This window comes from Furipterus horrens, unplaced genomic scaffold, assembly GCF_987537825.1.
Source record: "Furipterus horrens unplaced genomic scaffold, mFurHor1.1.pri manual_scaffold_8, whole genome shotgun sequence".
In the NCBI taxonomy this organism is placed as follows: Eukaryota; Metazoa; Chordata; class Mammalia; order Chiroptera; family Furipteridae; genus Furipterus; species Furipterus horrens.
Window position 1 is genome coordinate 98425677 of NW_028327178.1, and position 26336 is coordinate 98452012.

General features: G+C 46.4%; 1 protein-coding gene across 12 annotated transcripts in view; it reads right to left on the minus strand.

The window, feature by feature from the left end:
- PTPRT (protein tyrosine phosphatase receptor type T) overlaps positions 1-26336 on the minus strand; it is a 690852-nt gene that overhangs the window by 604018 nt on the left and 60498 nt on the right. For all 12 annotated transcript variants that reach the window (XM_090286424.1, XM_090286422.1, XM_090286420.1 and 9 more), the window contains exons 2-3: positions 13395-13666; positions 1405-1486 (exon numbers count right to left, since the gene is read on the minus strand). In XM_090286424.1, coding sequence (XP_090142550.1) covers positions 1405-1486; positions 13395-13666 — 354 coding nt within the window. The remainder of the gene's footprint in view (positions 1-1404; positions 1487-13394; positions 13667-26336) is intronic.

Genomic DNA, 26336 nt, shown 5'->3' on the forward strand with positions numbered 1-26336 from the left:
ACTTGGGGGACCCTTTTCACATGAAGATCTGGTTCAGCAGAGGCATTTTCTAGGCATGATTAAGTGGACAGACCCATCTGAGAAAATCCCCAAAATGCAGGAAGTAACTCAGAGTGTTGGGGGGACATTAAGCCACAGAGAGTAATGGAGAGCAATGGGAGCAGGATCCTAGCATTCTTGAGATGCAGGCTGATTTCTGGGAAAGAAGGCTCTCTTGCACAACACCAAAAGCAATGATCCCAAATACTATCTCGCCCAAACCCCTTGGAACTTGTCCCAATTTCCTCCAGAGAAGGTCTCTAAGACATGAGCCAAACAACGGCATTCTAGTGACGTTCAAGGCTCTGACACCTTCACTGCAGCAGAAGCAGGAAGAGTCATATCAATTAAAGCAGCATGAATGAGGCTGAAATGAGAATAGTCCCAAACTGGAAGGACTGAAAGGCATGTAGGGACAGGGCACACGACAGCTCCGGAGGGAACAGCACAGTGCACCATGGCCAATAGCATTGCTCGTGGCTATAAGGAGGGAGTATAAGGAGCCCTACTAAGAGCTCCCTGGAACCAAATGGCTGCCAGATACACTGAGGAGAATCTCCAATATGCAGACTAATGGGGCTGGCATCCCAACAAGCCCTCGTAGGGGCTACCAGAACCCCCACACACATCCCTTTGATGAGAGCCCTTCTCCCCTCCAAATGTGATATAATGTCATCTCAACTCTCTTCACCCAGGACTCGGCCCCACTGAGATCTCATCATGACCCCAGGCACCACAGCTCCTTACTCAAACACACTCAAATGTCTTACAATAAATATGGCAGAGACAGGAGTTCAAGGGGAAACTTGATGGGCACAAAGGAGTGGTAAACCCCTGAGGTCTCCTGACACTGTAACGTAAGTACCAACCGCTGCGAGATCTTTCTCTACACCCACGCAGAGCTGATGAGTGTATTTAAAATTACTTTAAAAAAATTAATAGCTTTGGGGTGCTTTTCCCTGTGAGTGAACAGTGTGCTAATTTGCCCAGTGTTTTGGTGGTGTCCTGTTTTTAGGACAATCGCACACAATTCTATCCAAAGCGCTCTAATTCTTCCACTTCAGTGGTCTGAATCCCACTTATAAACAATCAGGACTGTAGACTCCCTTAATAATGGAGAAAGATTCAAAGGAAGATGTTTTCCCAGTCTCTGCAAATTCCTGAAGGTGCTGCCTGTTGAACAGGCTGGCAAAATTATGGATTTATTCAGGACTGATTGCATTGAGTACATGAGCACTTTTGAAAATTAAAAAACAGAGGGAGCGAGAGTTGTGTGCAAGCTGAGTGAATAGGGGGGGTTGCAGTCTCCGAGCTGCCCAGCCTACCGTGGAGTAAGGCTGTGTTAGGAGGAGGGAACAGACTTACTGCATGGATGAGCGAGGACCCGGACCTCGTCCACAGCGATGTAGCCAGGATGACCTTTCAAAGAGACGGATTCAAATATCACCTGCAACAAACACAGGGTGGGAGTCAGTTTCACAGCAGCGGTTGTAGGCGCTGGTCACAGGAGTCCCCCCAGCTGCAAACCCCTTTATGATTCTGCTTCCCATCAGAACCACCTAAAGAGGCCTTGTGTTGGACTAGGATGCTATCCTAGCAATTGACTTAAATTTTCAAAAAAAAAAAAGGTAGAAAGGCCACACTCTGGTGACTAGCAAAAGAAGAGTCAGCCACGTGGAACATTTTTAATGGATTTCAGAAATAACGCTTGGATGCAGGAAAACAACCAAAATATGGCCTGGAGACCCCAATCGGCACCTCTCTCACTGTTGTTTCAATAACCCAACTTCTTACGAAGGGTGGGGGAGGAGCTTACCTTGGAAGCTACCAGAAGAAAAGGAGGGCTTATCCTGATTTGATTCTCTATCCCCGAGGAGCAGAGTCCACCTGAATTTTTTTAATTTATTTATTGTTTTTTCTATTACCGTTGTCCCACTTTTTCCCCCATCATTCTCCCCGCATCCCACCCACCCCTGAATTTCTTAATAACACCTTTCAAAAATAAGCCCCAAGCATAACTGCTGGTAACTGGAATCCAAGGGCAACAATTTTCTTTTTTATTCTCCATTCTGACTTCCCCACAAACTGCTTACTTCAATAAAGATGTGATGGCTCCATTCACAGCTTTCTTTGTCACCCAACCTCTACCATCATCGAAGAGCTGTGAACATCTCTGTGGACAACATGACCAACTCCTTGACTTCCCTGGTGAATGGCCTTACCTTCCACAAAGCATCAGCCACAGGCGCAGACGTGCCGTCCACGCCAGAAATTGGGAATTCTAACTTCCTCTATTTTGGCACAGCCTCCTACCCCATAGCCCTCTCCCAATTCACTCCTCTTAAACCTTCTCCTCGGGCTCATATAGCATCCTGAACCTCAACTCTCCCAGAGTCTATCGGCCTGCCTGGACCTCTCTATATTCTCAACAGACTCAGGGAACCCCCACCACATTGGATAATCATCCACATCATGCTGACCTATCGCCCCAATTCCTTAGAACTCTCACTACACCTTTGGCAAGCCCATTCCATTTCTGCCTTCTCCACTCCTGTACCCCACACAAGTGTTCCCCATTCAATATCACCCGGTTGATCCCAGCAGATACCCACGTTACCTCTTCAAGAGGCAAGAGGACAAGAGAGGGGCTGACTTCCAACTTCTTACCCATCAATCTAATCAACACAGTTTAGATTCCATACAAGTCAGGTTCCTCACAACCACCCACTGTCTTCTCTCTGCTCGTGTTCCTGACCCCTACCTCAACAGCATTTTCCAGCTTCTTGGTTCTTCTTGGCTCTCTCTTCTTATCCTACATTGCCAAATCCTTCCTTTCATCCTTGACTTTGCTTGGGCTTCCCTTACTCTTTAAATGCTACCCTTTGACAGTAGGTTCTTCTCTGGATTAACCCAACTGTGTATTAATCACATTTAAAATTCTCACTAGTTTTATCCACACTAACTCCCAACACTTCCTTACTTCTCACCGTAAAACTTCAACCCATTGTCATCTGGACTCTGTCCCCAATACTCCCCCAAATTGCTCTCATGGCAGATACCAATAACCTCTTAATTGTTAAATCCAATACATGTATTTCAATCTTTATCTTACTTTAAGAAGGAAGACAGTGTAGTTCAGACTCTGGATCAGAATGCCTGGGTTCCAGTCCTGGCTGCACCACTTACTAGTGTGTGACTTTGGGCAAGTTACCTTATGCTCTGTGCCTCAGTTTCCTCCTCTGTAACTGTAGAACCTACCTCACAGGGTAAGTTTTCAGATGAAAGGCATTAATACACTCCTTAGAACAATGTGTACGTACAGTAGGTTCTCAGTAAGTGTTGGCTATAATTATTAATACTTGACCATGTTTCTACAACTGTCCATGATCACAGCTTCTCCCTTTCTCAGACTGTCTTCTATTTAGGCTCTGGTGACACTCCACTCTCATAATTTTTCTCATAAATCTGGACTGTTCTATCACAGGTTTCTTTTAAGTACTTCTACATCCAGCCTTCAAATGTGGGCCTCCTCTACTCATTTTTTTTTCTTTCCCTCTTTCTTTTCTTCTTTCTTTCTTTCTTCATTCTTCCTTTCTTCCTTTCTCTCTCTCTCCTTCTTCTCCCCTCCCCCTCCTTTCCCTCCCCCTCCCTCCCTCTCCCTGCCTCTTTCTTTCTTTTTCTGCACATGCTCTTTCTTCAATGGCTGCAAATCATTGATAATTCCCATGCCCAACTCTCCACTCCAGACCTTTTAAAAACTTAAACATCTGTCTCATGTATCCAGCTCACAGATTTCTATTTCTACCTCGATATCACATAGATCCTCAAACTCAAACTGCACCCGATCTGAATAGCTTTCCTTTCAAACCCTCTCCCTCATTGCCCAGGGGTCTGTCCTTCCTGAAATACAGGCATCGGTGGCTTACACTATGACCCGCCATACCACTGAAGATCAGGATTTGGGGACTGCCTGGGCTTCTCCTTCAGCCTTGCTCCTCACATTCATTTTCTTTTCTGATTCTGTCTTCCCAGTATTTCTCAAACCTGCCCATGTCTTTCCATCTCTGTTACTAAAATGAACCCTATGGAGCAACCATGCTGTAGGCCACACCACTGGGACATCAGTGCCACTGCTCTGGATCAGACCTTCATTGCTTTTCTTCTCTAGCACCCACCAGGCTACAGAATGAACCCTCTCCCTCTTGTCTGTCACTCCTCAGCTCAAGCCTGTAGGTGGAATGTAAGGTCGGTGATGAGACCAAGAGAAGCACCTCCTCCTTGTGGACTATCTTGTGGTTCATGTGGTCACCCCAGTGATCCCAGTGGGGTCACGAGTGAGCAGGGACTGGTGGAAAGGGCGGTGATGGCTGTGAAGAGGCAGCTTTCTCTAAGTCAGCATGTAGCTGCCGGGAATCGTGGAAAGTGACTTGGGAATGACAGTCACACCAAACATAAAGCAGCTGGCACCAGCATGACAACCACTCTGGAAGAGACAGCAGGGTCCTTCAGAGAGGGTTAACAAAGAAAACTGTGCAGGAAGCCCGGGGAAAGGTTACAGAAATGAAAGTGAAACAGCTGCCTCACCCCACAGAGGAGAAAGGCAGCAGAAGGCCTTTCTATCAACAACCATGTATCTAATTATATTTGTAATAATTCAAAAGAAACCAAAAGCAAAGTCCAAAGGAAAAAGTAAAAGAATACAGAAAATTCATTTATAAAGAAATAGTATAAAAGCATTCCAATTGTGTAATAAAAAATGGCAAAAGTCAACAAAAAGTATTTGTGACAATAAATATAAATAGGTTAAAATAGAGAAAAGCTCTCAGACTGTCTAAACAAAGTCTAATTGCATGCTCTAAGATAAACACCTAAACAGAATGACTCAGTAACTTTAAGAATAGCAAGTTGAACAAAGGAAAATAATAGGGAAATACAAATAAACAGAAAACAGCTGTTGCAAAAATAATGTAAAAGTATCAAAGTAGAATTTAAACTGAAAGAAAAATAAGAACTATTAAGTGGACTGAAATGGTCATTTGAAAGAATTCATGAGTCAGTAGACTTAAAAGAAGAAAATGATGGGGGGAAAAAAACAAATAGTAGTTATATTTTAAATAAAACCCATTTATATTTACTAAACCCTTGTTTTAGATTCTAGCCAAAGAGAAAAAAATGCACCTATCCAGTCTGCATATAATATAAATAATAATGCATCTACTAAACAGATGTTAATGAATACAGATAACAAAATTTCTGTTGATATGTTCATGGGTTATTTACACAAAGATCATATAAAAGGCTAAAATATAACTTCAATCAATCTGTCAAAGAAGAAGCCATACTGTTTTGGGTCTGTACATTTTCTAGTCATATTCACTAAAGCTAGAAAGGAATGATAAATGCTTAAAAATCAATTTCTTAACACTGAAATATTATTCATTTCTTAAATATACAATACCTTCTTAATAACTATAATGTCAAAGTATGTTTTGTATGTTAACAGAGTATGAAACAAAATTAAAAGTTAAATGGCAAGTTGAAAAAATATCTGTAATATATGTGCCATCAAAAAGGTTAACGACCTGTTTTGTGTAAAGAATTCTTGTGATTCAACAGAATAAATAAACTTTCCAAAGGAAAACTGGCAAGTGACCTCATGAGGCAATCAACAAAAGATGAAGTCAGAATGACAATAATCTATGAATGCAAAAAAAAATTTTAATGACATGGGGTCTTATAAGACACAATAGCTTCAATTTTCTTCAAAGTCACTGAAAGATTCAGAGCAGAGAAGTGACATATTCTAATTCACACTGTAAAAGAATCATACTGACTATCCCATGGAAAACGAGTGACTGGGAGGTGGGCAGCTGGGAAAGACTGAAAACAAATAGACCTATCACTTGGCTGTTGCAGGCATCCCGTCTAAAGATAAGGACAGCTTTGATGGCTGGTGGCTGTGGAGAATAACGGCTGATGGTTTGAAAGATATTTCGAAGATAGGGATGAAAAGAATTGCTCTTAGATAAATAGCAGGAGAGTGAAGAAAAGAGAAAACTTACTGAGTACTCCAATTTGGAGCTGGAGCTTCTAGGCAAATTCTGGTGTCATTTATTGACAGGGAAAATGACACAGTGAGGGCGTCTGCACAAGCACACAGGCAGGGCTACTTCAAGATTTCCTTTGGCCGTGTTAAGTTGCCGTGACAATTAACTATCTTGATGGATATGTTGAGCAGGACGCTGACATGACATTTCTGAAGCTCATGGGTAATTTAGGAACCAGAGTTACAAATGTGGTAGCTTTGGCATCTAAATGTCATTTAAAGTTAGAGAAGTAGATGAGGTCACCTTGAAAGACAGAGTAGATAGTTCAGAGAAGAAGGCCAAGTGCTAAAAGTCCAATTGAGAATTTATTTTTTAGGATGGTAGAGATTGGAACATGAGTTTAGGTACAGAGAAATGAATCAAGGAAGTAGGATAGAATATTAGTGCGTGAGGTGCAGATGAAACAAGATTGTAGAAGGGGCAGGAGTCAAATGGGGTTAGGATATGAGTGGAGAAATTAGTATTGACCAGAGAGGCACCTCATCAGCTAAAACTGAATGATAATAAAAATAATAAAACCAGAGAAACATAACCACAATAATAAAGGTCTACAATATTGACTATTTATTACATGGCTTTGATCTAGCCTCTCAGGAGCCCTAGTAAGTGGGACCAGCTGAATTACCAAAACTCAGAAAAGAAGCCAAAGGTGGACTGAGGTCCCAGTCTCCTGGTTCATAACACATGGCCACGCTCATAACTGAATTTCGGTGAAAAGCTTCCCAACTCTCATTTAACCAAAATACTTGGTTAAGCAGAATGCTGACTTTTATTCCAGTGAATCAAAGTTGAGCTTAATTAAATTCTTCTAACACTTGGACTGTTTCTCATATTATCACCCAGTATTTAACCTACATCATAATTATTAATAAATATTCCATGAATGAACACAAGGCTTGTCACGGGAGAAGGGATGTGTGATAGAGAAACAGACATTGGTTCACTATTCTCTCTCCTTTCCTTTGCAGGAATAAGAATTCTATAACGAGATTGAGTATCTTCATTCATCAGAAGTCCTCTTGGGAAAATTTCTGTAAAGCATTGGGGGAGATAAGATTCAGGTTCCTCAAATGTGGGAGAATGATATTCTGTAAGAAACAAAGGAAAGAAAGCCCTGGGTTTCCATTAAAAGAGTTAATAATTCTAAAGTGCTTACAATACACATGGTAAGATATTGATAAGTGTTACTAACACTACTTCTCCTGCTCTGGAGAGAGGAACAGAAATGAAAGAGGAAAGCAGGGAATGATGGTAGATCTTGGGAGAGGGAGAAAGTAAAGAACTCATGTGACTATCCCCTTTAACCCTCACCCCAAACTTCCACTGAAGTTCCTACACTCATTAGACACTCTGATGTGAGTCGTGACTGGTAGAAACTGGTAGAGACCAGGCTTTGGGTCCACGGGGAGGCCTACAGAAATAAAGGGGTACCTGTGGGTGCAAGAGCCAAGACAGCTGGGGGACGTAGTGGGGAGAGAGTACAGACACGTGGAGAGGAAGACCATGACAGCCCATGATATCTTTAATGAAGGCTCAAGACTCACAAGACATTATAATTAGGGTCTACTATAGGTTAAGACCAACAAGTAGGCCCTGAATGGAACTGAGAATAAAGAGCCTCTTAGAACAGACCTGGGGAGCACATCCCATCACCTCCAGATTATTCAGAGTAGAATACTCACAAAATCTGCCAGAGCCAAGAGGGTCTGTCCTTGGCATGTCACTCCAAATTATATGTTTTCTAAAAAGTCCTGCCAGCCGCCATGAGTTAGATTCATTCCCCAGCGCCTGGGGGGCGAAGGGTCAACAGTGCAGATATAAGACTGGGTGTCCCAGAAACAGGGCCAGACGTGTACCATACTTCCCCAGAAGGAAAAGGAGGAGGAGGTGGATGCGCTTGGACCCTCGAGGGCCTACCTGGACTCGCCTGCTGAGGTAGGTGCCCTGAGCTCTGAGCTCTTGCAATGGGGCTAGTACCCAGGCCTGCATCCAAATTCCTGGGCCAGCTGCCCACTTCCAGAAACAAGGGATAATCCTGGGGAGCACAACTCCAGGCAATGGAGAGGGGGACCTCAAGTGGTGGCCAGAAACGTGCCACTAAGTTTTACAGGATGGCAGGCCTCAGCCATGCAGAAGCGATGGGCACTAAGATAAAGTTGGCAGGGTCACCCTTTAGAAAACAGACGTAGCCCCAAAGCTCCAAACTTCACCTTAGCCACATTAAATGCTTAACAGTTCTGAACAGGAACCTGGCAATATAAATCATTACCAGAGTGCATGGTCAAGTTTCTGACCATGCAATAAGACTTCCAGATATGAGCGAGGCCCTGAGAAGCTTTCGTAAGAGGCCATGGGACAGAGTACTATGGAACACAATCGGAGAAATCAGATTTTGCTGCAGGCATGGCTCACGCAGAGGCAGCATTGCCAGAGACATGTAGACATCAGGAGAAATGTGAGGGGCCCCCAGGATTCTTACTGTTGATGACAAAGAAGGAAGACCACCCAAATAAATAGGAATAGCAGAAGAGAGTTTCTTCCCATACGTTCAAGCAAAGCCATTGAACACCTGCAGCTCAACCCTTTCTGGGCCAGGTTCATAGCCAACAAATGTCTGGGGCATGCGGGTCATCTGAGTCTTGCCTTCAGGTCAGAAGACACCTGAGGCTGTAGGTAGAGATGATCACCCCATCAATGTGCCTCTGGTATGGGGACCCTGGTCAGAAAGACCCCACCCAGTACCTGACCAGGTCCATTTCCTGGAAACAGATAGCACAAGAGGACGAGGGGATGCCAGGAGCCTCTAGGAAACTCCAAACAAGGCCCCTGAGGAATGAAAGCCAGGAGTGGGGGAGGAGTCAGAGAAGTAAAGGATAGTGCTGTTTACAGGGCGGTGTGGGGCAGAAGTGGGCCTTGCCAACACCCAGCGATGCTCCATGCCAGTTTATGGAAGCAGGGACCCTGGGGGGCAGGGACTGGAGCAGAAGGCCTAGGCTGGGAATCCCGGCTTCTCTGCAGGACATTCTTGAACCCCAAGGCTGCCGTGTGGGTCTACAGCTGTCTATACATGCCCCAACCCCTAGAACCTTAGGGACATCCTGAGGGGGCAGGGGGAAGCTTGCACAGAAAAATGCAAACCTCTTTCTCTCTAGACATGAATTGCTGGGCAAAACCAGGACGAAATTTCCCAAGAGAGGCTCAGAGACGAGTGACCCTCAACCGGTCCAGAAAGGAGCCTGTATGCACATTTGGGGGAGGGTGTGCTATGTCAGGACATTGTTTCAGAGACCCACTGCCTTATCCTCACCTTTTGTAGACCTTCAGCAGAGAATGAGTACTGCAAAAATTTCAGGGGGCTGCAAACATTTTCTCCAAAGATAAGAGCTAGAAAACTGTTGGCCCACCAGGACTCCTGCTAGAAAGCAGACTGTATGCATTTTCACGAGGAAGGACTGCTTAGGGTGAAGTCGGGAGGCCTGCACAGAGGAGGAGGACGGTTTGCTGCTCAGCAGGGAGGGGGGGTGGATGAGAGGGGAGTTGGGGTGGAGTTCGGGGCAGGGAGAGTTGCCCTGTCCCTGACCTGCGCTTTCCTGATCTGAGCATGAAGTTACTGACTCTGCAGAGTGCCAATGCCAGAGGAACTCCTGAGAAAGGGCTTCGCATCCAGTTGAATTCAGGTCAGGAAGTCCTTCGTGTCGGGGCTCTACAGAGCAATCACAAGTGCTGAGTACAAGGTATTTCACCTGGGCACGTGATGGAGAACAGTGAGCCAGCAACTGTAAAATTAAGGAAGAGTTCTTTCTTTTCCTTTTTAAAATCTTGATATGGAAAAGTTCAGAATCATTAAAAACATGAAACAGAATTAATATCACCTGGAAAGGGGCAGGGACCTGAAGCAGGGCTTCAATGGCATTTGATAAGCCCCTGCTCACCTGAGAGACAGCAGGGGAGGGGTGGCAGAGGAACAGTCTCGTCCCAGGCCCTGCTGAACATGCCAGGAAGCCACTAATAAGAAAGATAAAGTTTCCCTATTTATTATTGAGCTAAGAGTCCATTTTAGGACTGTGAAGTATGACTCTAATAAATGAATGCATAAGCCATGAGTATGTGAAGACCAGCACTGCTGAAAACTAAAATTGTGTTCAGTCCACAGAATCATACATGCAGGGCCACCACTTGGGGTCTGGTGAAATTTAAACTCCATTTTGCAAGGGCCTTTCAGCCTCCTGATAGGGCCCATCTTCTCTCCCCAGACCTCTGTGTGTGGGGGTGGTCCTGAGTGGATGGTGAGTCTGGGAGCATGCAGATATGTGAGCCCATGTGTGTGCTCCTGTGTGTGCAGGTGCATGAGCCCCTGTGTATGTTCCCATGTGTGTGTGTGTGCAGGTGTGTGAGCCCCTGTGTGCTCCCATGTGTGTAACTCAGGTGCGTGAGCCCCCATGTGTGCTCCCGTGTATGTGTGCAGGTACATGAGCCCCTGTGTGTGCTTCCATGTGTGTGTGCCCCATAGTGTGTGCAGGTGCGTGAATCCCCTTGTTTGTTCCCATGTGTGTATGTACAGGTACATGAGGTCCTGTGTGTGCTTCCATGTGTGTGTGCCCCATGTGTGTGCAGGTATGTGAGCCCCCTGTATGTTTCCATGTGTGTATATACAGTTACATGAGGCCCTGTGTGTGCTCCTATGTGTGTGTGTAGGTGCGTGAGCCCCCATTTATGCTCCCATGTGTATGTGTATAGGTACATGAGCCACTGTGTGTGCTCCTGTGTGTGTGTGCAGGTGTGTGAGCCCTGTGTATGTTCCCATGTGTGTGTACAGGTACATGAGCCCCGGTGTGTGCTCCTATGTGTGTGTGTGCCCATGGAGACTATCCACTACTGCCTGTGTGTGTGCGTCAGACACATGTCTTTTCTAAACTGCTGCTCTCAGTGCATTAGTGGCTTTTTCCCACAAAGCTCAGAGCAGAGGTAATGAATGTCGTGTAATGTTACTATTGTGGCTGACAGGTTGGAAATCAGAAAATTCCCCCAGATGAGGCTACTTAGCAAGAACAGCTCAAACACAGAGGGTCTTTCTTTTGAAAACATCTCCTTCCTTCTTCCTCTGTTTTGTTCTTTCCTCCCTTCCTGCTCCTCCCTTTCTTCCGACAATCGCTGAGGCCACTGACAGCCTGGCATGTCGTCTTGTGCGATCCACAGAAGAACCCTCCTTGGACCCATTGCCTTTCCACCTTACAGATGAAACAGTAGTTGTGCTTCAAAATGATGATGAGATACATCCAACATTACCCAGCCAGTGAGTGGTAGCTTCTCAGAATGGGCAGACTATTTTCCCCAATATGAGAAACTGAACTTGGAGCCACGGACCTACACCTCAGTTTACCAATAATATCCCCTATCCCAGAGCACAGGATATGTTGCTGCTTAACACAGAATTTACTATGTAGACAAGTGAGAGGCAATATACTCATCACAGAGCCGGGACATGGGGACGTCCAAGAAATATCTTCCCTCCACCCCCTCCAAACCCCATCAAAGAGCATGGCCAATGGTGGGACTGTCCCTCTCCAGGTCACTTTTCCTGGTTATTATAGCTGCACCTGTGGCCCCCTCATGCACCCATTTCATCAGGTCCTAGGTAGCAGGTTTCTCCTTGGGACCTGAAGGGATTCACAGGCTTATGGAAAGACTTGGCATTTACGCTCAGTCATACAGGGGGAGAGTCTTGGACCTGGGGCATCTAGACACCAGCTTCACCAGGGATTTGCTGTGTGTGCTTGGACTTCACGGTCCATCTCTGGACCTCGTGTCTACAAAGCTCCAGGCCACTACTCTTGCCACCCTCACGTCCATCTTTGGCTCCAGACTCCAGAGAAATGTCCCCCAAATGCAGATCTGATGTAACCTTCTTACTTTAAAACTTTCAACAGCGGGCACAGGGATGAAATGAAAATAGGCACAAGAGATCTTACTGGGGTGATGAAATGTTCTAAAACTGGTTTATGGAGATTAACTGCACAACTCGGTAGCTTTACTAAAGATCATCGGATGGCACAGTTAAAATAAGTGAATTCTGTAACATGTAAATTATACCTGAACAGTGCTGTTTGAGAAAAGAAGAACTTTCAGCAGTCCTAGGCCAGGGTGACCTGCACCTCTGTGAGCTGAAGGCAGCTTCTGCAGCGTTCTCAACCCACAATGAGATGAGCAGGAAGAGCCAGAGTGACATTTAGGAACTGTTACAGCCATTTGGCATTGCTGTGACATTTTTATTGTCATTTATAAAGCATAAGTCCTTGAGCCCTCACCAGTTAATCCATTGATTAGTGTGTCATCCCAATAAACCAAGGTTGTGGGGTCAATCTCTGGACAGAGCACACACAAGAAGCAACCAATGAATGTATCAATAAGCGGAACAACAAATCAAAGTTTCTCTCCCTCTCTCTCACCCCCTCTCCTCAAATCAATTAAAAAATGAACAAATACAAATTTTTTAAAGTGTAAGTCCACAATACATTAAGGAAGTAACTGGTGTTTTCCCACAGATATTTTGAGTAGCACTGCTCTAGGCTGGAGAATAAATTTAATCTCTGTAGCCTGGCATCCAAAGCACCATGTCCTACTTGTCCTACTTCCCCCTGCAGGCTCTATTCCCCGCAGGTCTCCTTTACTGACTTCGAGTTTGCACATTCCGCCGCAATCTCTCACTCACTCCTCGAGCCCGTGGCCTGCCCTCTCCCTGACAACTCAAATGCCTTTCTCTTCCTTTCCCAATAATCAGTTACCCCCCCTTCAAGACTCAGCCTAGCTGTCGTCTCCTCTTCGAAGACATCCTCATTGCCTTTGCCGCAAACACCCTCGTTTCGAGGGATGATCTTTGACTAGTGAGCTCCTCTCTCTGAACCTCAACGTCTTCACCTATAAAGCGGGATAATCATAGCATCTTCCTCATCAGATCACAGCCTCTCGTTCATCAATTATTTTACAATGGGCTTCCATGTCTATGTTCCTCCGGCAGCCTAGGAAGCCCACATGCACTCGCTATGCTATCATTACTCATACACCAGGCTCCTCCAGACCATGAGCCCCAGGGAAGCAGGGCCTGGCTAGGAGGAGAGGCTCAGTCAAGATGAGCTGAACAAGTGAGTAAATGAAGTCCTATCTCAAATCGACAGCTCTAGGCAGGCAAAGAGGTATATAGCTTTATAATTACTTTTTTTAAAAAAGTCACCCTATGATAAAACACCATACCTGGTAGAAATGTGGCCAGAAGGTGCTGATGGCAAGCTCTGCCTTCACCCAGCCCTCGGTGACGACACCAGACACGTTCCAGACGGGGTTCCCCTGGGGCCCGCCATTCACCTTCACGTAGACGTTCAAGGCCCCAGGGCTGGACCTGTCCCGGCTGGAGAAGTAGTAATGGAAATCGATGCAGTGCGTGTCGTTCTCCTTCAGGGTTGGCAGGAGGAGGTGGGCCTTCTGGCCAGAGGCCCTCCCGGAGCTGTTCACCATCATGAAGGATCCTGGAGGCCCACAAAGGGGGCGGGAAGGAGATAAGGAGAGAGAAAGAAAAATCCTCCTGAAAACCAGTCACACCCATCAACACGGTGGCCAGAAATCAGGTCACCTTGGGAGGGCCTGGGTGAGCCCGAGGAAACCACATCTCTTTTTTCAACCTGAGTATCCTCCTCTGTAATTAGGAATAAAACCCTACTCAACAAGGTGATTTTCAGAATGAAGAGATAGTAACATGTACAATGTGTTTCTACCAAGTAGACACTTTATAAACCTTTACAGAAGAGACATATCCAGTAGCTCCTGAAGGAAGCATGGAATAAAAACAGGAATTTAGTTAACAGCAACCTCCACAGGTAAAATGAGGTGAAACATAATCTCACGCAAGCCTGGGCTGTCTCGGTGGAAACAGAACCTTGACAACATGGGAGGTGGCATTGTTCTAACATATTCCGCCTGGAGCCTTGCATTCAGTACAGGGAATATATTAGAGGAAGACATATAACAAGTACAATATATTCAAGTCAACAAGGAAGATCCTCAAGAAATGTGAGAACTGGAAGATGCTCAGCCTGGAATGGAGGGTAAGTAATACTAAGCACTTAAAGAAGTAAGGTCTGATGTTAAGTGAGATATATATGAGGTCTGTCCAGAAGGTATCCAGCCATGGAATATGAAAAGTAGAGACACTTATTGAAGAAGGTACAAGATACAGGAAACATTGTACACAGGACAATGATGCCTCAGTCCCCTTCAAAGTAGGCACCTTGGGACCTCACACAGTTTTCCCAATCACCATCAGTTGCCCCATCATATTTTTCTGAATCTCAGTGATGGTCTGAAATCTCTTCCCTTTCAAAGGTGATTTTAGTTTTGGGAAAAGCCAGAAGTCACAGGACACCAAATCTGGGCTGTGGGGGGCAAGGGGGTGAGTCACCTGGGTGATTTGATGTTTCACAAAAAAACTCTACACGAGACATGATGCATGAGCGGGCACATTGTCTTGATGAAGCTGCCAATCACCAGTTGCCCACAGCTGCGGCCTTCAGAATCATCCAAATAGTTTCTGCAGAGGAACGGTCAAGCTTAATGGAAAATTTGATGCAGATTTGTTGCTCTACTCACTCAGTCATTTTGAATGTGACGGCCACACAGTACACATGCTCACTCAACGGCATCTACCGCCCCCACCGATAGTACAGTGAAGTTGTCATTGTTCACGCATGCGCATTCCAGCCCACTCTCCTTGGCTGCCAGGTTACGTCAATGTCGCGCAAACCCTTCTCATTCTATTAACAATGGCTGGACTTTTTCCAGACAGACCTCGTATATTATTCAACTTAATCTTCAGAATGACACTGGGAGACAGAGGACTTTCATCTTATTTAAAGATTGAGTGACTCGCCCTGGGCCACTCAGACAGAGATGAGACCCAGATTCTTTCCAACCTCAAAGTTGACGCTGTTATTACTATTTGCAGAAAACATGGCTACTCCCTTCCAGCATTTAAAAGGCTGTTTCCTCAGAAGAACGTGAGCGTCTCTGGAGTTGCTTTGACAGGTTAAAGGGTTGTTTCTAGTTCTCCACCCCTCCCTGGATCTGTGTCCTTGGTCTCTGGCTATGTGGAAGAGGCTGAGGGCGTGTCCCCATCCTGTGACTTTGGACTACACTTGCTTTGGTCAGCAGGATGCTAACAGGACAATTCAATCAGAGGCCTGAAGTGTGTGTGCCTCCTGGGGCTTGACCTCTTTCTATGATGTCACCTTTTATGAGAAGAATGCTCCCCAGGGAGTTGTGGCCCCTTTCAGCTTGGGATGGAGAACAGACTGATGTGGAAGAGTCCTGAGCAGAACTGACAGTGAAGAACCAAGCCATGTCACCCACGCAGTGAGAAGCACAGCCACATGGCCCACAAGCCCAACCTGGATCAGCAGAACCACACTCGATGCTCAGACTATGAGTGTGAGAATCAGTACTTACTGTTATGTGACACTGGGTCCCCTCTCGGTGGGTGAGGCAGCGTTACTGTGGCAATAGCTAACAGATAAAGGTGCCTGAGAGGGCAGACTTAGGAAAGAAACCACCAGGAGGCACATTTCAGTGCAAAGGACCCTCTAACAGGTGACACAGAGCCTGGGAAAATTGAGATGTTGGAGGAAACTTCACGATTGACTCTGAGGGCTGTGCTCTGTGACTTCCAGCCCTATGATTCTGTGACATAAATTGCATCATAAAATGCAGTAGATAAACTCAGGTGATTCTGGGTGAATATGCTCACCTAGAAAAACCACCGTGGCTTTGAAATCGACTTTAACCACTACAACATTCAATTCAGAACAAAACCTTATGACTACTAACCCTCAACCCCAATGAGCCACTATAGCTATGAGTAGCCTCATTCTTTAACCCTAACTCCAAAAATATTAACAGCTGCCAGCTAGTAAGGGCTGGAAAATCCATATCTTATTGCAGTTCTAGAAGGTACCAGACATTCATAGACCATCTCCTCTGGGATCTGAATTAACTTAAAAATAGAAGGAGGAGAGAAGTAGAGTTCAAAACCTCCATTCCAATATTCTCAAAGCTGAATTTGAGAAAGTAACTTGGACTTGAGGCTAAATTTGGCTTTCCTGCATTTTCTTTCATGAAGAGCATGAGGAGCACCTGGAGGATCATGGACTCCCTCCTTCCAAGTCCACCCTGATCCCCAGGGTTGTCGTCGAGGGTTGGCCACATAGGGCTAGTGGTGGGCTCATCCCCAAAATAAACCAACAAGAAGCAAGGTAACAAGAAGACTTTCCCCATCCCACCAATCAGAAAACTCACCCATCTCCTGGGGTAGGAACCACTGAAAAGTGAACCAAGGCAGTATCTTCCCCTGTGTTTCCAAGAGAGTTTATGGCTTGGCAATAAAACAGGGTAAGAGGAGAGATGTCCCTTGTCAGATGTTATGGTTAATCATCAGAACCTCCCAGTGAGGCAGAAAGAACCCACTGTAGGGGGTAAACTGAGGCCGGCATCCATGCCTGTATCTGCTGGCTGACCTACACCCCACCAGGTTCCAGGAGGTTTCCTTGGAAAGGAGGAGCGAGGACCCAGAGCACCCAAAGGTAGGATGGGGGCCCCGCCACAGAGGAGCAGCACACCCACGGGTCAGGAAGGCAGCCTGAGAAGCAAAGGACGTCTCAACTCAGAATCTCATGATGCTCCGGGGACATCTCAGCTCCCACCCTCCTGCCAGTTCACACCGAGCTCTGTTATACAGGCCACAGTGAGGAGACGCGAGCAGGTTTCCCTTCCACCAGGTTCCCAAGCCTTTTCAACCCAGCCCCAGGGGTGAGGCAGGTCCCCGAGGAGGTGGTGCCATGTAATACCCATCCACTCCCATCTTGCCGCCCCATGATTGCAGGAAGAAGGTGCTACCGTTCTCTGAAAATGGAGCTGGTGAAAGGGTTGGCCCTCCAGGGACTGTCCAGGTAGCAGAAATTGCTTGCTGATTTGCAAAGCTGTCCTCTTCACTCTGGGCACATAGCTGGACCACGTTCCCCAGCCTCCCTTTATAGAGAGGTGGGCCAACTGGGTTCTGGCCAGTGAGGCATTAATATGAAGTGTGCCACTTCCAGGCCTAGTCCCTAAAAGGTGCCTCCCTCTCCCCTCCCCCAGCCGCTCCATCTTCCTTTATCGTGTCTCTCAAAGGATGGTCCTCAGCATCGCCCAGGAGTTTGTAAGAAAAGCAGAAGCTCAGGCCCCACCCCAGGCCTACAGATTCCAAATCTGCATTTATCAAGACCCTCAGTGGGTTTGTACAACAGAAAGCACATAAAAGTTTGAGAATCACTGCTCCACTGTCCTTTCCCATCCACCAGCTGCAAGCACAGGATTCCAAGAGCCTAAGAGACAACAGAGCCACAACAAAAGGAGCCTGGTTGCCTGAATGGCCATGGCCATGAGAAAGGCCACTCACCTGTTAGGAACACTCATATCAGACCTTTTGTATATAAGAAATAAACTATTCCTAGGTTATTAAGCCATTCAAATCCTGTAGTTTATTTCCACACCCAGCACCCTCATTATTGTTTTGGCACCCCCAAAGAGCTCCTACATCCTGCAAGTCCCTTTATTTAGGGAGATAAGGTGAGTAATGACAGCTGCCAAGCAAAGCCTCGAGACGCTCCGATAGGAACATCGTTAAGAGCAGCATTCCTGGGTAAAAAGCAGAAAGGAAGCAGAGAATGGAAAGAATGGGCTGCAAGAATGAATCCCGGAGAAGAAAAGAAACAGCCTGGACCTTCATCAAGATGATTTGTGTCGTAGGTGGGCCCGAGCTGGGCTGGGTCAGGGTTCCATACCATGTTCCGCCCTACCGCCACCCGGGCCCGTGATGTCAATCTGTGTAACATATTGTGCATGCACTGGCCCTCAGACTAGACAGAAAGGTATGTGCTTTGGTGCTAGGCTCAGAGAGACAGACGAGACAATTGACAAAAAATATAAAAAGAAAGATAAAAGAAAACAATGGCTGCTCACCCAGCCTAGCTCCAAAGGAGAACAGGGTGCAGGCCAGAAGGATACAGCCCCTGGAGACCTGCTTATGGATGTCTGAGGGACACAAGATTGAGACACCGGATTAGTGTCCTATGGCTACTATAACTAATTACCACAAACTCAGTGGCTTAATACAACACTAATGTATTCTTATGGTTCTGAGGTCAGAAGTCCAAAGCCAAGGTGCTGGGAAGGCTGCTTTCCTTCCAGAGGCTTTAGGAGATAACCCACTTCCCTGCCTTGTCCAGTGTGTAGTGGTTGCCTGCATTCCTTGGCATGTGGCCCCCTCCTCCATCTCTAAAGGGCATGGCTCCCACCTCTAATTCTTTCAACACAACTCCTTTTTCTGACTTTGACCCTCCTGCCTCCTCTTTATAAGGATCATATACAGTGGGTCCACCCAAACAATCCAACATAGTCTCCCCCCTGCAAGATCCTTAATTCAATCGTATCTGCAAAGTCGCTTTTGCTGTGTAAGGTAACATATACACAGGTTCCATGGACATCTTTGGAGGGCCATTATTCTGTCATCACAGGTATTTTTGTTAACATGACCGCAAAAGTATCCCAAGCTAGTGAACCAGAGATAAAAGGATGACAAACCAATTCAGAAGCCAGCAGGTATACACTGTCTACACAGCTGGGATCCTGGAATATCTGAACGTTCTTATGTGAGTGCGCGAGGCTCCTCGTCGTATCAGATCCTGTCCTCACCAAAGTCTTGGAGGGAGAATATGATATAAAAAGCAAAATGTGGTGTCGGATTATTTCGTTCCCCATCTGAACAGAAAGAAAAGAAGGTTTGGGGCTAGACTTGAGGTAGGTCTACCTTTTATCAGGAAAACTCATCAGGGCCGCTGCCCAGTGTAACTGCCGTGGTCCACCTCGCTCCTCAGACCCCACCCCTCCACGTGTGGCTGCTCTCAGGCCACCCTCCAAGGTGACCAGAGTGATGCTCTGAAGTCAAAATTGGCCCTGTGGTTTGACCACTATCTGAACGCCCTTCCTGTGTGTGGGGAATCTCCCCAATTTTGGAAGCAGGGCCCATTTTCCTCTAAGAGAGAAAAGCCAGACACCCTCTTTTCCAGCCTCCTCTGTAGCTAAGACTCAGGCACACAATCTGGGCTCCAGCAAGCAGGTGCACTCAACCCCAACTACCTGGTTCCAGGCTCAGTGAACCACAGGCTGTGTGGAGGGGGTAGCGGCAGTGGGGAAGATGCCTCCCAGCTGCAGAGGCAGCAATCCACAGTGGACCGAGCAGGAAATCCAGCCTTGACACAGAGGCAGAGGGACTAACTCAGCCAGGTGGGCCGACATCTTCCAGGAGTGGGCTGGGCAGAACTGAAATTTGATGAATAGATGTAAAACCTCGCCAGCCAGTGAGCATGTTATGAACCCTGACGGTGGCATCTTACCGGTTTGAAGTCCCCCCACCCTCATACCTGCTGGAACTCCAGCTCCCAGCCATACTCCTTATACATTCCCAAATGTCCCCAAGGCACCTTAATTAATAATGGCAATCCCTTGTCCCCGCTGCACTTCCAGACACAGATTATTCCTATGCCCTTGCCATGAGCTGTGGTGTCTTAATGATTGCGCAGGTGCTTGTTAGTGTCTCTTCGCTCTGGGACACAGTCAGGGGACATACAACAGATGTGCTTCGGCCCCAAAGTCAACAAGGTTCAAGAGAAAGCTCTTTCTGCAAACTCCCATGGCTTTTCCCCCTTCTCCATCAGGATGCACGTCCACCCAGCACACTGGCCCCTGCAATCAGCTCTCACTTCCACTTGGCATCACCCTTTGGAATGGGTTTTCTCCTCTCTCCATGGCCCTGCAGTCCCTCCCTGCAGGAGACCCCCTCCAGCCTGCAGGACACAGGAGTACTCTCATGCCCTAACTGCACGGGGCTCAAATTTTCCTCTCCTAAGGCCCCTTCCCCAGCAATATCTTCAGCCACATCAGCTTAGCATAATCAGCAGACATAAATAGATACTAGAGAGGATATAGCTAAACTGCACACATCAGAATGTGTGAGCCTGTCCTCTTTCCCAGTCGGGATCCCTTCCATGGAAGTGTGCCCACTGGTAATTTGGGAGGGCATTTAGAACAGAGGAAACAGCTCGTGCAAAGGCAGGAAGTCATAGCATCCAGCAATGCAAGCGTAGTCTTAGGGGACCCCTCCCCAACAAGCTGGGCTTACAGAGGTCTGGCCACATCCTCCAGAAAGGAAGGATGTCCTATCTCTGAGTTGAGCACAGGCCTGCTGGCTTATATATCGTTCAGGAGTGAAGCCCTGGTATATCAGTAGCTCGGTGAGACCCTCTTTTTATCAACAGGTTGCCTTAATTAATATCATCCCGGGCTGTCAGTTTCCCAGAGATCAAAAGCGAGCCGGTCATTATTGAGATCAGTCAGAAACAAGAAAGAGGAAGACTGTAAATACATTCTTTTTTCCTTCTCTCTCACTCTTTTTTTCTCTCTCAAAAACCCACTGACATGAAAAAGGAGCATAAAACAGCATTAGTTTCCTCACAGTTATTATACATAGCACCGAAAACTGTGAAATTAAACCAGGAAGTGCTCTCCGGCTGGCCATAAATTCTGCATTTTTCCCCTTTGTGCATAATAACGCCTTGATAAGCGCCCCGTTATTGATGTGTCGGCAACCTAGACCCCCTTTCTGGAGGCAAAACGCTCCTCCGTAGCAGATGGCAGCTATTGTGTTTACACATGAGCACCTCACGATTGCATTTCCTCACGTTGGCAGTAAAGAGAAAGCCCAAATTGAGTTTTTAATGGCTCTGCACATTGTTCATTAAGATTACACGAGTGTGCTCAGGCGACCGGCAGCTGAGCGCCTGGAGCTCCGAGGCTCCGAGCCGTCCCTGCAGACAGGTGGCCCCGCCAGCCCCCAGCGCCAGCGCCTACGTGAAGGGAGCGGGTGGCGGCAGGGACCCAAATGCCATCCGAAGCCAAAACAGCTGTGGCGGAATGGAACAAGCCCTCGGTGCGCAGTCAAGAAAACCGGGTTTCCGTCTCTCTCCTGTCATTTCTTCATTGTGTGACTGAGCAAGTGAGTAAAAATTCCTGGGCCTCCATGTCCTCATCTCTACGCATCAAAGTTGTTTTGCTTGTCTGTTTTCAGTGAATATCAAATGAAACGCTGGACTTGACTCACTAAATGTTAATTTCATAATAAACAGCCGGCAGGAGATGATAGTGGGCCCAATGCAATTTACCACATGTTTAATGTGATTAATGTTTATTGAAAACCTCGTATGTGCCACGCACTGATCTCGGCATCTTTTAGCATCCCAGCTAGGTGGTACCACGCTATCCCTGTTTTAAAGCAAAGAAGACTGAGGAAAAGCCCTTTGCCTACACAGCCCACACACGCTCCAGAGTTAACGGAATAGTAGCTTAAAGATGTCACGTCCTAATCTGTGGAACCTGTGAACATAGCAAAGGGAGATTAAGGTTTCAGATGGCATTAAGGTTGACAATCAGATGATTTGAGATGGGGAGAGTCTTCTGATCGAGGGAAGCAAGAGAGGCAGAGTCAGGGAGACATGTGAGGATGCTGGCTTCGGAGAGGGGCACAGGAGCCATGAGCCAAGAGATGAAAGTGGTTTCTAGAACCCAGAAAAGGCAGAAAAATGGATTCTCCCATAGTGCTTCCAGAAGGGAACATAGTGCCTCTAACACCTTGACTTTAGCCCAGCGCAGCCTATTTAGGACATCTGACTTCCAGAATGGTAAGCCGAAAAATGTGTGCTGCTCTTAGCCACTAAATTTGTGCTAATATGTTATAGCAGCAATAGGAAACTAATATACACTGCAGACTTCCCTGCTTCTGGGTTTTTGCTCAGGGGATGGTGCTCCTGAAATCCACACTGCCTGGCTCAGGAATGGTCCTTCACCTCTTATTCTCAGTGACTTTCACCAATGCCCACAGAATCAGTTATTTCTGCATCACTTACCCCATACATACCTCTATTATAGCTATTCTGGACAAGATCTAATTTAAAAGTCCAGAATGATAAAGTTTAGCTGTCTGGTCACAGTAAAGGAGCAATGGACACAAAAATGTCAAAAGACCCAATGCACCATAAAGTAAGAAAATATGTGGAAAAGAAGCACAGAGTTCCACCACTAGTATGAAAACTAATAATCATTCAGCTCATTATAAACATAATTTACCAATAGCCAGAGTAACAAACACATCATTCAACGTTATCCATATTATCAATATAAGCAATCTAATTATAATGTGTCAAAAAAAAAAAAAGAAGAAGAAAAGAAAACTTGTTTCTTTTCTAATAGACCTGAAAATGGGAGGGAGGAACTAATTAGTTAAATGGATACATAATATCTATTTACAACAAGGAAAACACCCTGAAGTTTCAAAGAAACTAAACACTATATGAACATTGTGTCAGTTTATGTGAACAAGCAGGAAGTACTTCTGTAATCACTCATTCAGACCAAAAGTTGGGGGTTGAGCATTTCATTGCAAATCTGTTAGGCAATTCTCCAAGAAACAGCTATCTGATAATCCGTGTGGGTGCAGACAATGTAGTGTAAAGATGGAGTTAAACTCAGGTGATTGGACTGGAAGGCACTGCTGGAAAAGGCTGTATACGTGGGCCTTTCCCCCTAAACACAAGGAACCTGGGCACCTGCACTCTTCCCCATCCCCCAAGAGAAGGTGAAAGAGAAGGGGAGAGGGAGAGAGGGAGTGAAAAAGAGAAGAAAAGGAGGGAGAAGAAGGAAGAAGGGGAGGAGGCAACAGAACAGTAAATACAAAGGAAGATGAGGAGAGGAGGGACTGACAGGGAGCGGACAGGCAGGCAGAAGGGAAAAGGGACGCTGTGAGGCCGGAGAAATAAAACACAGGCGAGGAAGGAGCGCTGAGCAGTGAGGAAGGAGGGGAGAGGGTAAAGAGGATGGAGACAAAGCAGAATAAAATCTAAACCATGTACCAGCTCTGAACTACTTCTCACCCCCTTCACTCCCCAAACAGAATCAAAATCGAACATTTTCACACAACATTCTCCTTTGGGACCTTACAATAATCTTGTGATGAAAAACACAGCGGGATCAGGGTTCTCCCCTTTTATATCATACCTTCATAATTCACCTCCCCAGCATCCCTGTGTACTACCTCACTATCTCGGGAGGAAAAATAAATGTTATTGAAGGAAAAACAATGGAACCCAACACAGGACAGACTGAGATCTCAGCTACGTAAGTGGTGAAACATAAGGCCCTGTTTGTGTTGCTCTTTGAGGTGGGAAATATGCCAACAATGTTGACAAGGTCAAGGCAGAATGGAAGGGCAGGTCGTGCCGCTCTCCCTTCAGACTCTGACCCCTTCCAGTGCACCTGGTGTCAGTCACACGGTGCCTCTGAGAGCGATGAATTCTCTGTGTTTCTTCACCTATAAAACTGCTGGGCAGCTGGAGTTTCTAAAGTTCCCTCCAACTAGAGAAATCTATGGTTCGAAGACCACACAGTCACGTGACTGGTTAGTGGCGAGTTAAGATGCCAGAACTGGCTTGATTTTCTACCTAGATGCCTTCTGGACAGGGGGTGAGGGAGAAGAGACCTTTGTCTCTTGGTCTTGTTCCTGGAGAAACAACATAATTTTTGTGTTCCCACACACGTCGTTTCCCACATTAGCCACACCTGCTCATTAATAACAGCAAAACGACAAATACAAACTATCACATCTGACTAAGAGTCATTCACTTAATTCTAATAGTAACCCTAAGAAGTAGACATTATTGTTGTCGTCCTTTTACAAACTGAGGCACAGAGAGGTTAGGTAACTTTTCCAAGGCCACACAGCTAGTGACAGAGCCAAAATTTAAACCCAGGAGATTCTAATCATCATTTAGGTCTTAGGCTCCACATCACAAGTGGGTGTTTTGTATCTGGTGGCAAGGAGTGATCACACATTCCCTGGGGTCAGCTGGCCTTGCCCTGAGGACCTGGTGTAGGTAGGAAGAGGGGCAAAAGGTGGGAGGAAAGAACAAAAGTGAAATCAGTTGTCAAGCTGCTGCCAAATTAGGAGTAAAGAGGCCAACAGGCTTGTCAGGAACATTTTCAGACCCCAAATTGTTCTTGGCATTCGTTGGGCTGAGCCCTTTGCTTCTGCAGCTCCAAATCTCTAAATTGAAATGACATGGAACTAAAGTGTCTGTGTATATATATATATATTTTTTTAAATCTGCAAACTTCACACATCTGCTGGCATGATAATATTTTGATTAGGTACATTTATGCTCCAATTACACTTGCAGAATGTGCAACAATGTCTTATAGACGGCATGTTTGCCATGCTCCGTGGAAAATACTGGATTATATTTGCAACGGGAAAAGACACGATTGGAAATGGGGGGGAGAAAAGCAAAACAAAGAGATGACTAAGCCTGTGAAAAGAGTGCCCTCTCGCCTTCGCATTACCAAACTGGGTCACTGCTATTATTTCACGAGCTTCAGACTACCAGGGCTTGGAGAGACACAAAGTATCCAAGTCCACCTTCCCCTCACCTGACACCTCTCTCTCCCCCATTACACCGGAGTCTGGCCCAGAAAGCAACCTGGCCATATACCCACTCAGGTGGCCAGTATCAGACTGGCCCCTCTGCGACATGGAGATGTGCTCAAGGTTGTCCATACCCCAGTTCCACAGCGCCGCCCCCTCCCCTTAAGTCCTCAGCCACCGGGATTTAGTGTTCTGCCCTTGTTCTCCCAGCCACTGCACTCCTAAGTCAGCCAGCACCCCCGTGCCTCAGTTTCCCCATGTGGCTCCACACAGGAAGGCTAAGCCCTCTACTGGTTTGTTCACAAAATGCACTGGAACCAAGCATCTCATAAATTGGATGAAATTGGTCCTAACCTCAAGGATTGCTTGTGGACCTACTGTGTGTCCAACACTCTAGAGACCAGCAGTCAGCACAACAGAAGGTTTGGCCCTTGTGGAGAGTGAAGACACGTAAAAGGCAATTATGTGGATGCAGGAAGTTCTATGATGGGGCCGTGTACCTGGAGAGGAATCTAACCCGGGCTGGATTTGGGGAAGGAAATATAAAAAGAAAGAAAAAAAAAAAAAACCCAACTTGCTGCAGCAAATAAACTCCACATAGATGCCTGGGTTATTTGGGGGTCAGACAGGTAAAGAGGAAGCAGAAGGAATGTTCCCGGCAGGCAGTCAATAAAACAGGCTGTTTCAAAGCCAAGAAGAAAAACAGGCTCTAACATGAGAAGGGACTGAAGGCAACTCCACTCCCCTGACCTCCCACCCTCATGTTACAGATGAGAAACTTGATCCAGAGAGGCACAGCGACTTGCCCTAGGTCACACAGCAGACGGCGCAGGGCCAGGAGTCAAAGGTAGGTGTGCCTGACTCCAGAGTAAGTGCTATTTCTGTCTAAAACAGTGGTTCCCAGATGGCAGGAGGCCTCCGAGTCACATGGAGAGCTTGCGGACAGGTTGCTGGGTCCCACCCCCAGCAGGTTTTGGATGGGGCCTGAGAATTTGGACTTCTAACAAGTTTCTAAGAGAAGCTGATGCAGCTGGTCTCTGGGCTGCACTTTGAGAACCACTGGGCTAGCTGGTCTCTAATTGCCAACCCTGATGGGCCAGGAGTCTATAAATTAGACCGATGGACAAGGAATGCCACCCCCTCTCTCCAACCAGGGCCAGGAAGGATGCTCACTAACCTCCTTGAGGAGGCCCCCTCGCACCTGGAGCCACACCCTGCGCACCTCTCGCAGGCAGTAGAGCTCCAGCCACTGATCATCCAACGTGAAATCTCCCTACTAGGCCTCTCCTCTGATGGGAGCAGGGCTCTTCAATCATTGCCAATTACCAGGAATGTCATTAGACACTTATTGACTCCCCCAAATGTACGAGGGTCTGCACAGAAAATAGCACAATAATTATTCCTCCTCTTTACCATCCTCTAAGGAGCTACAAGAATTTGACAGCTGTTATCCAATTAAACCTGACAACATTTTTTTTTTAATATAAAGGCATTGCTTTCATCTAAGATGGGAAAAGCTGTTTCCTTTTTTGAGGTGAGAAGGCAGGCAAAAAGAGGCCAAATAACTTGGGAGCATTTCTTGC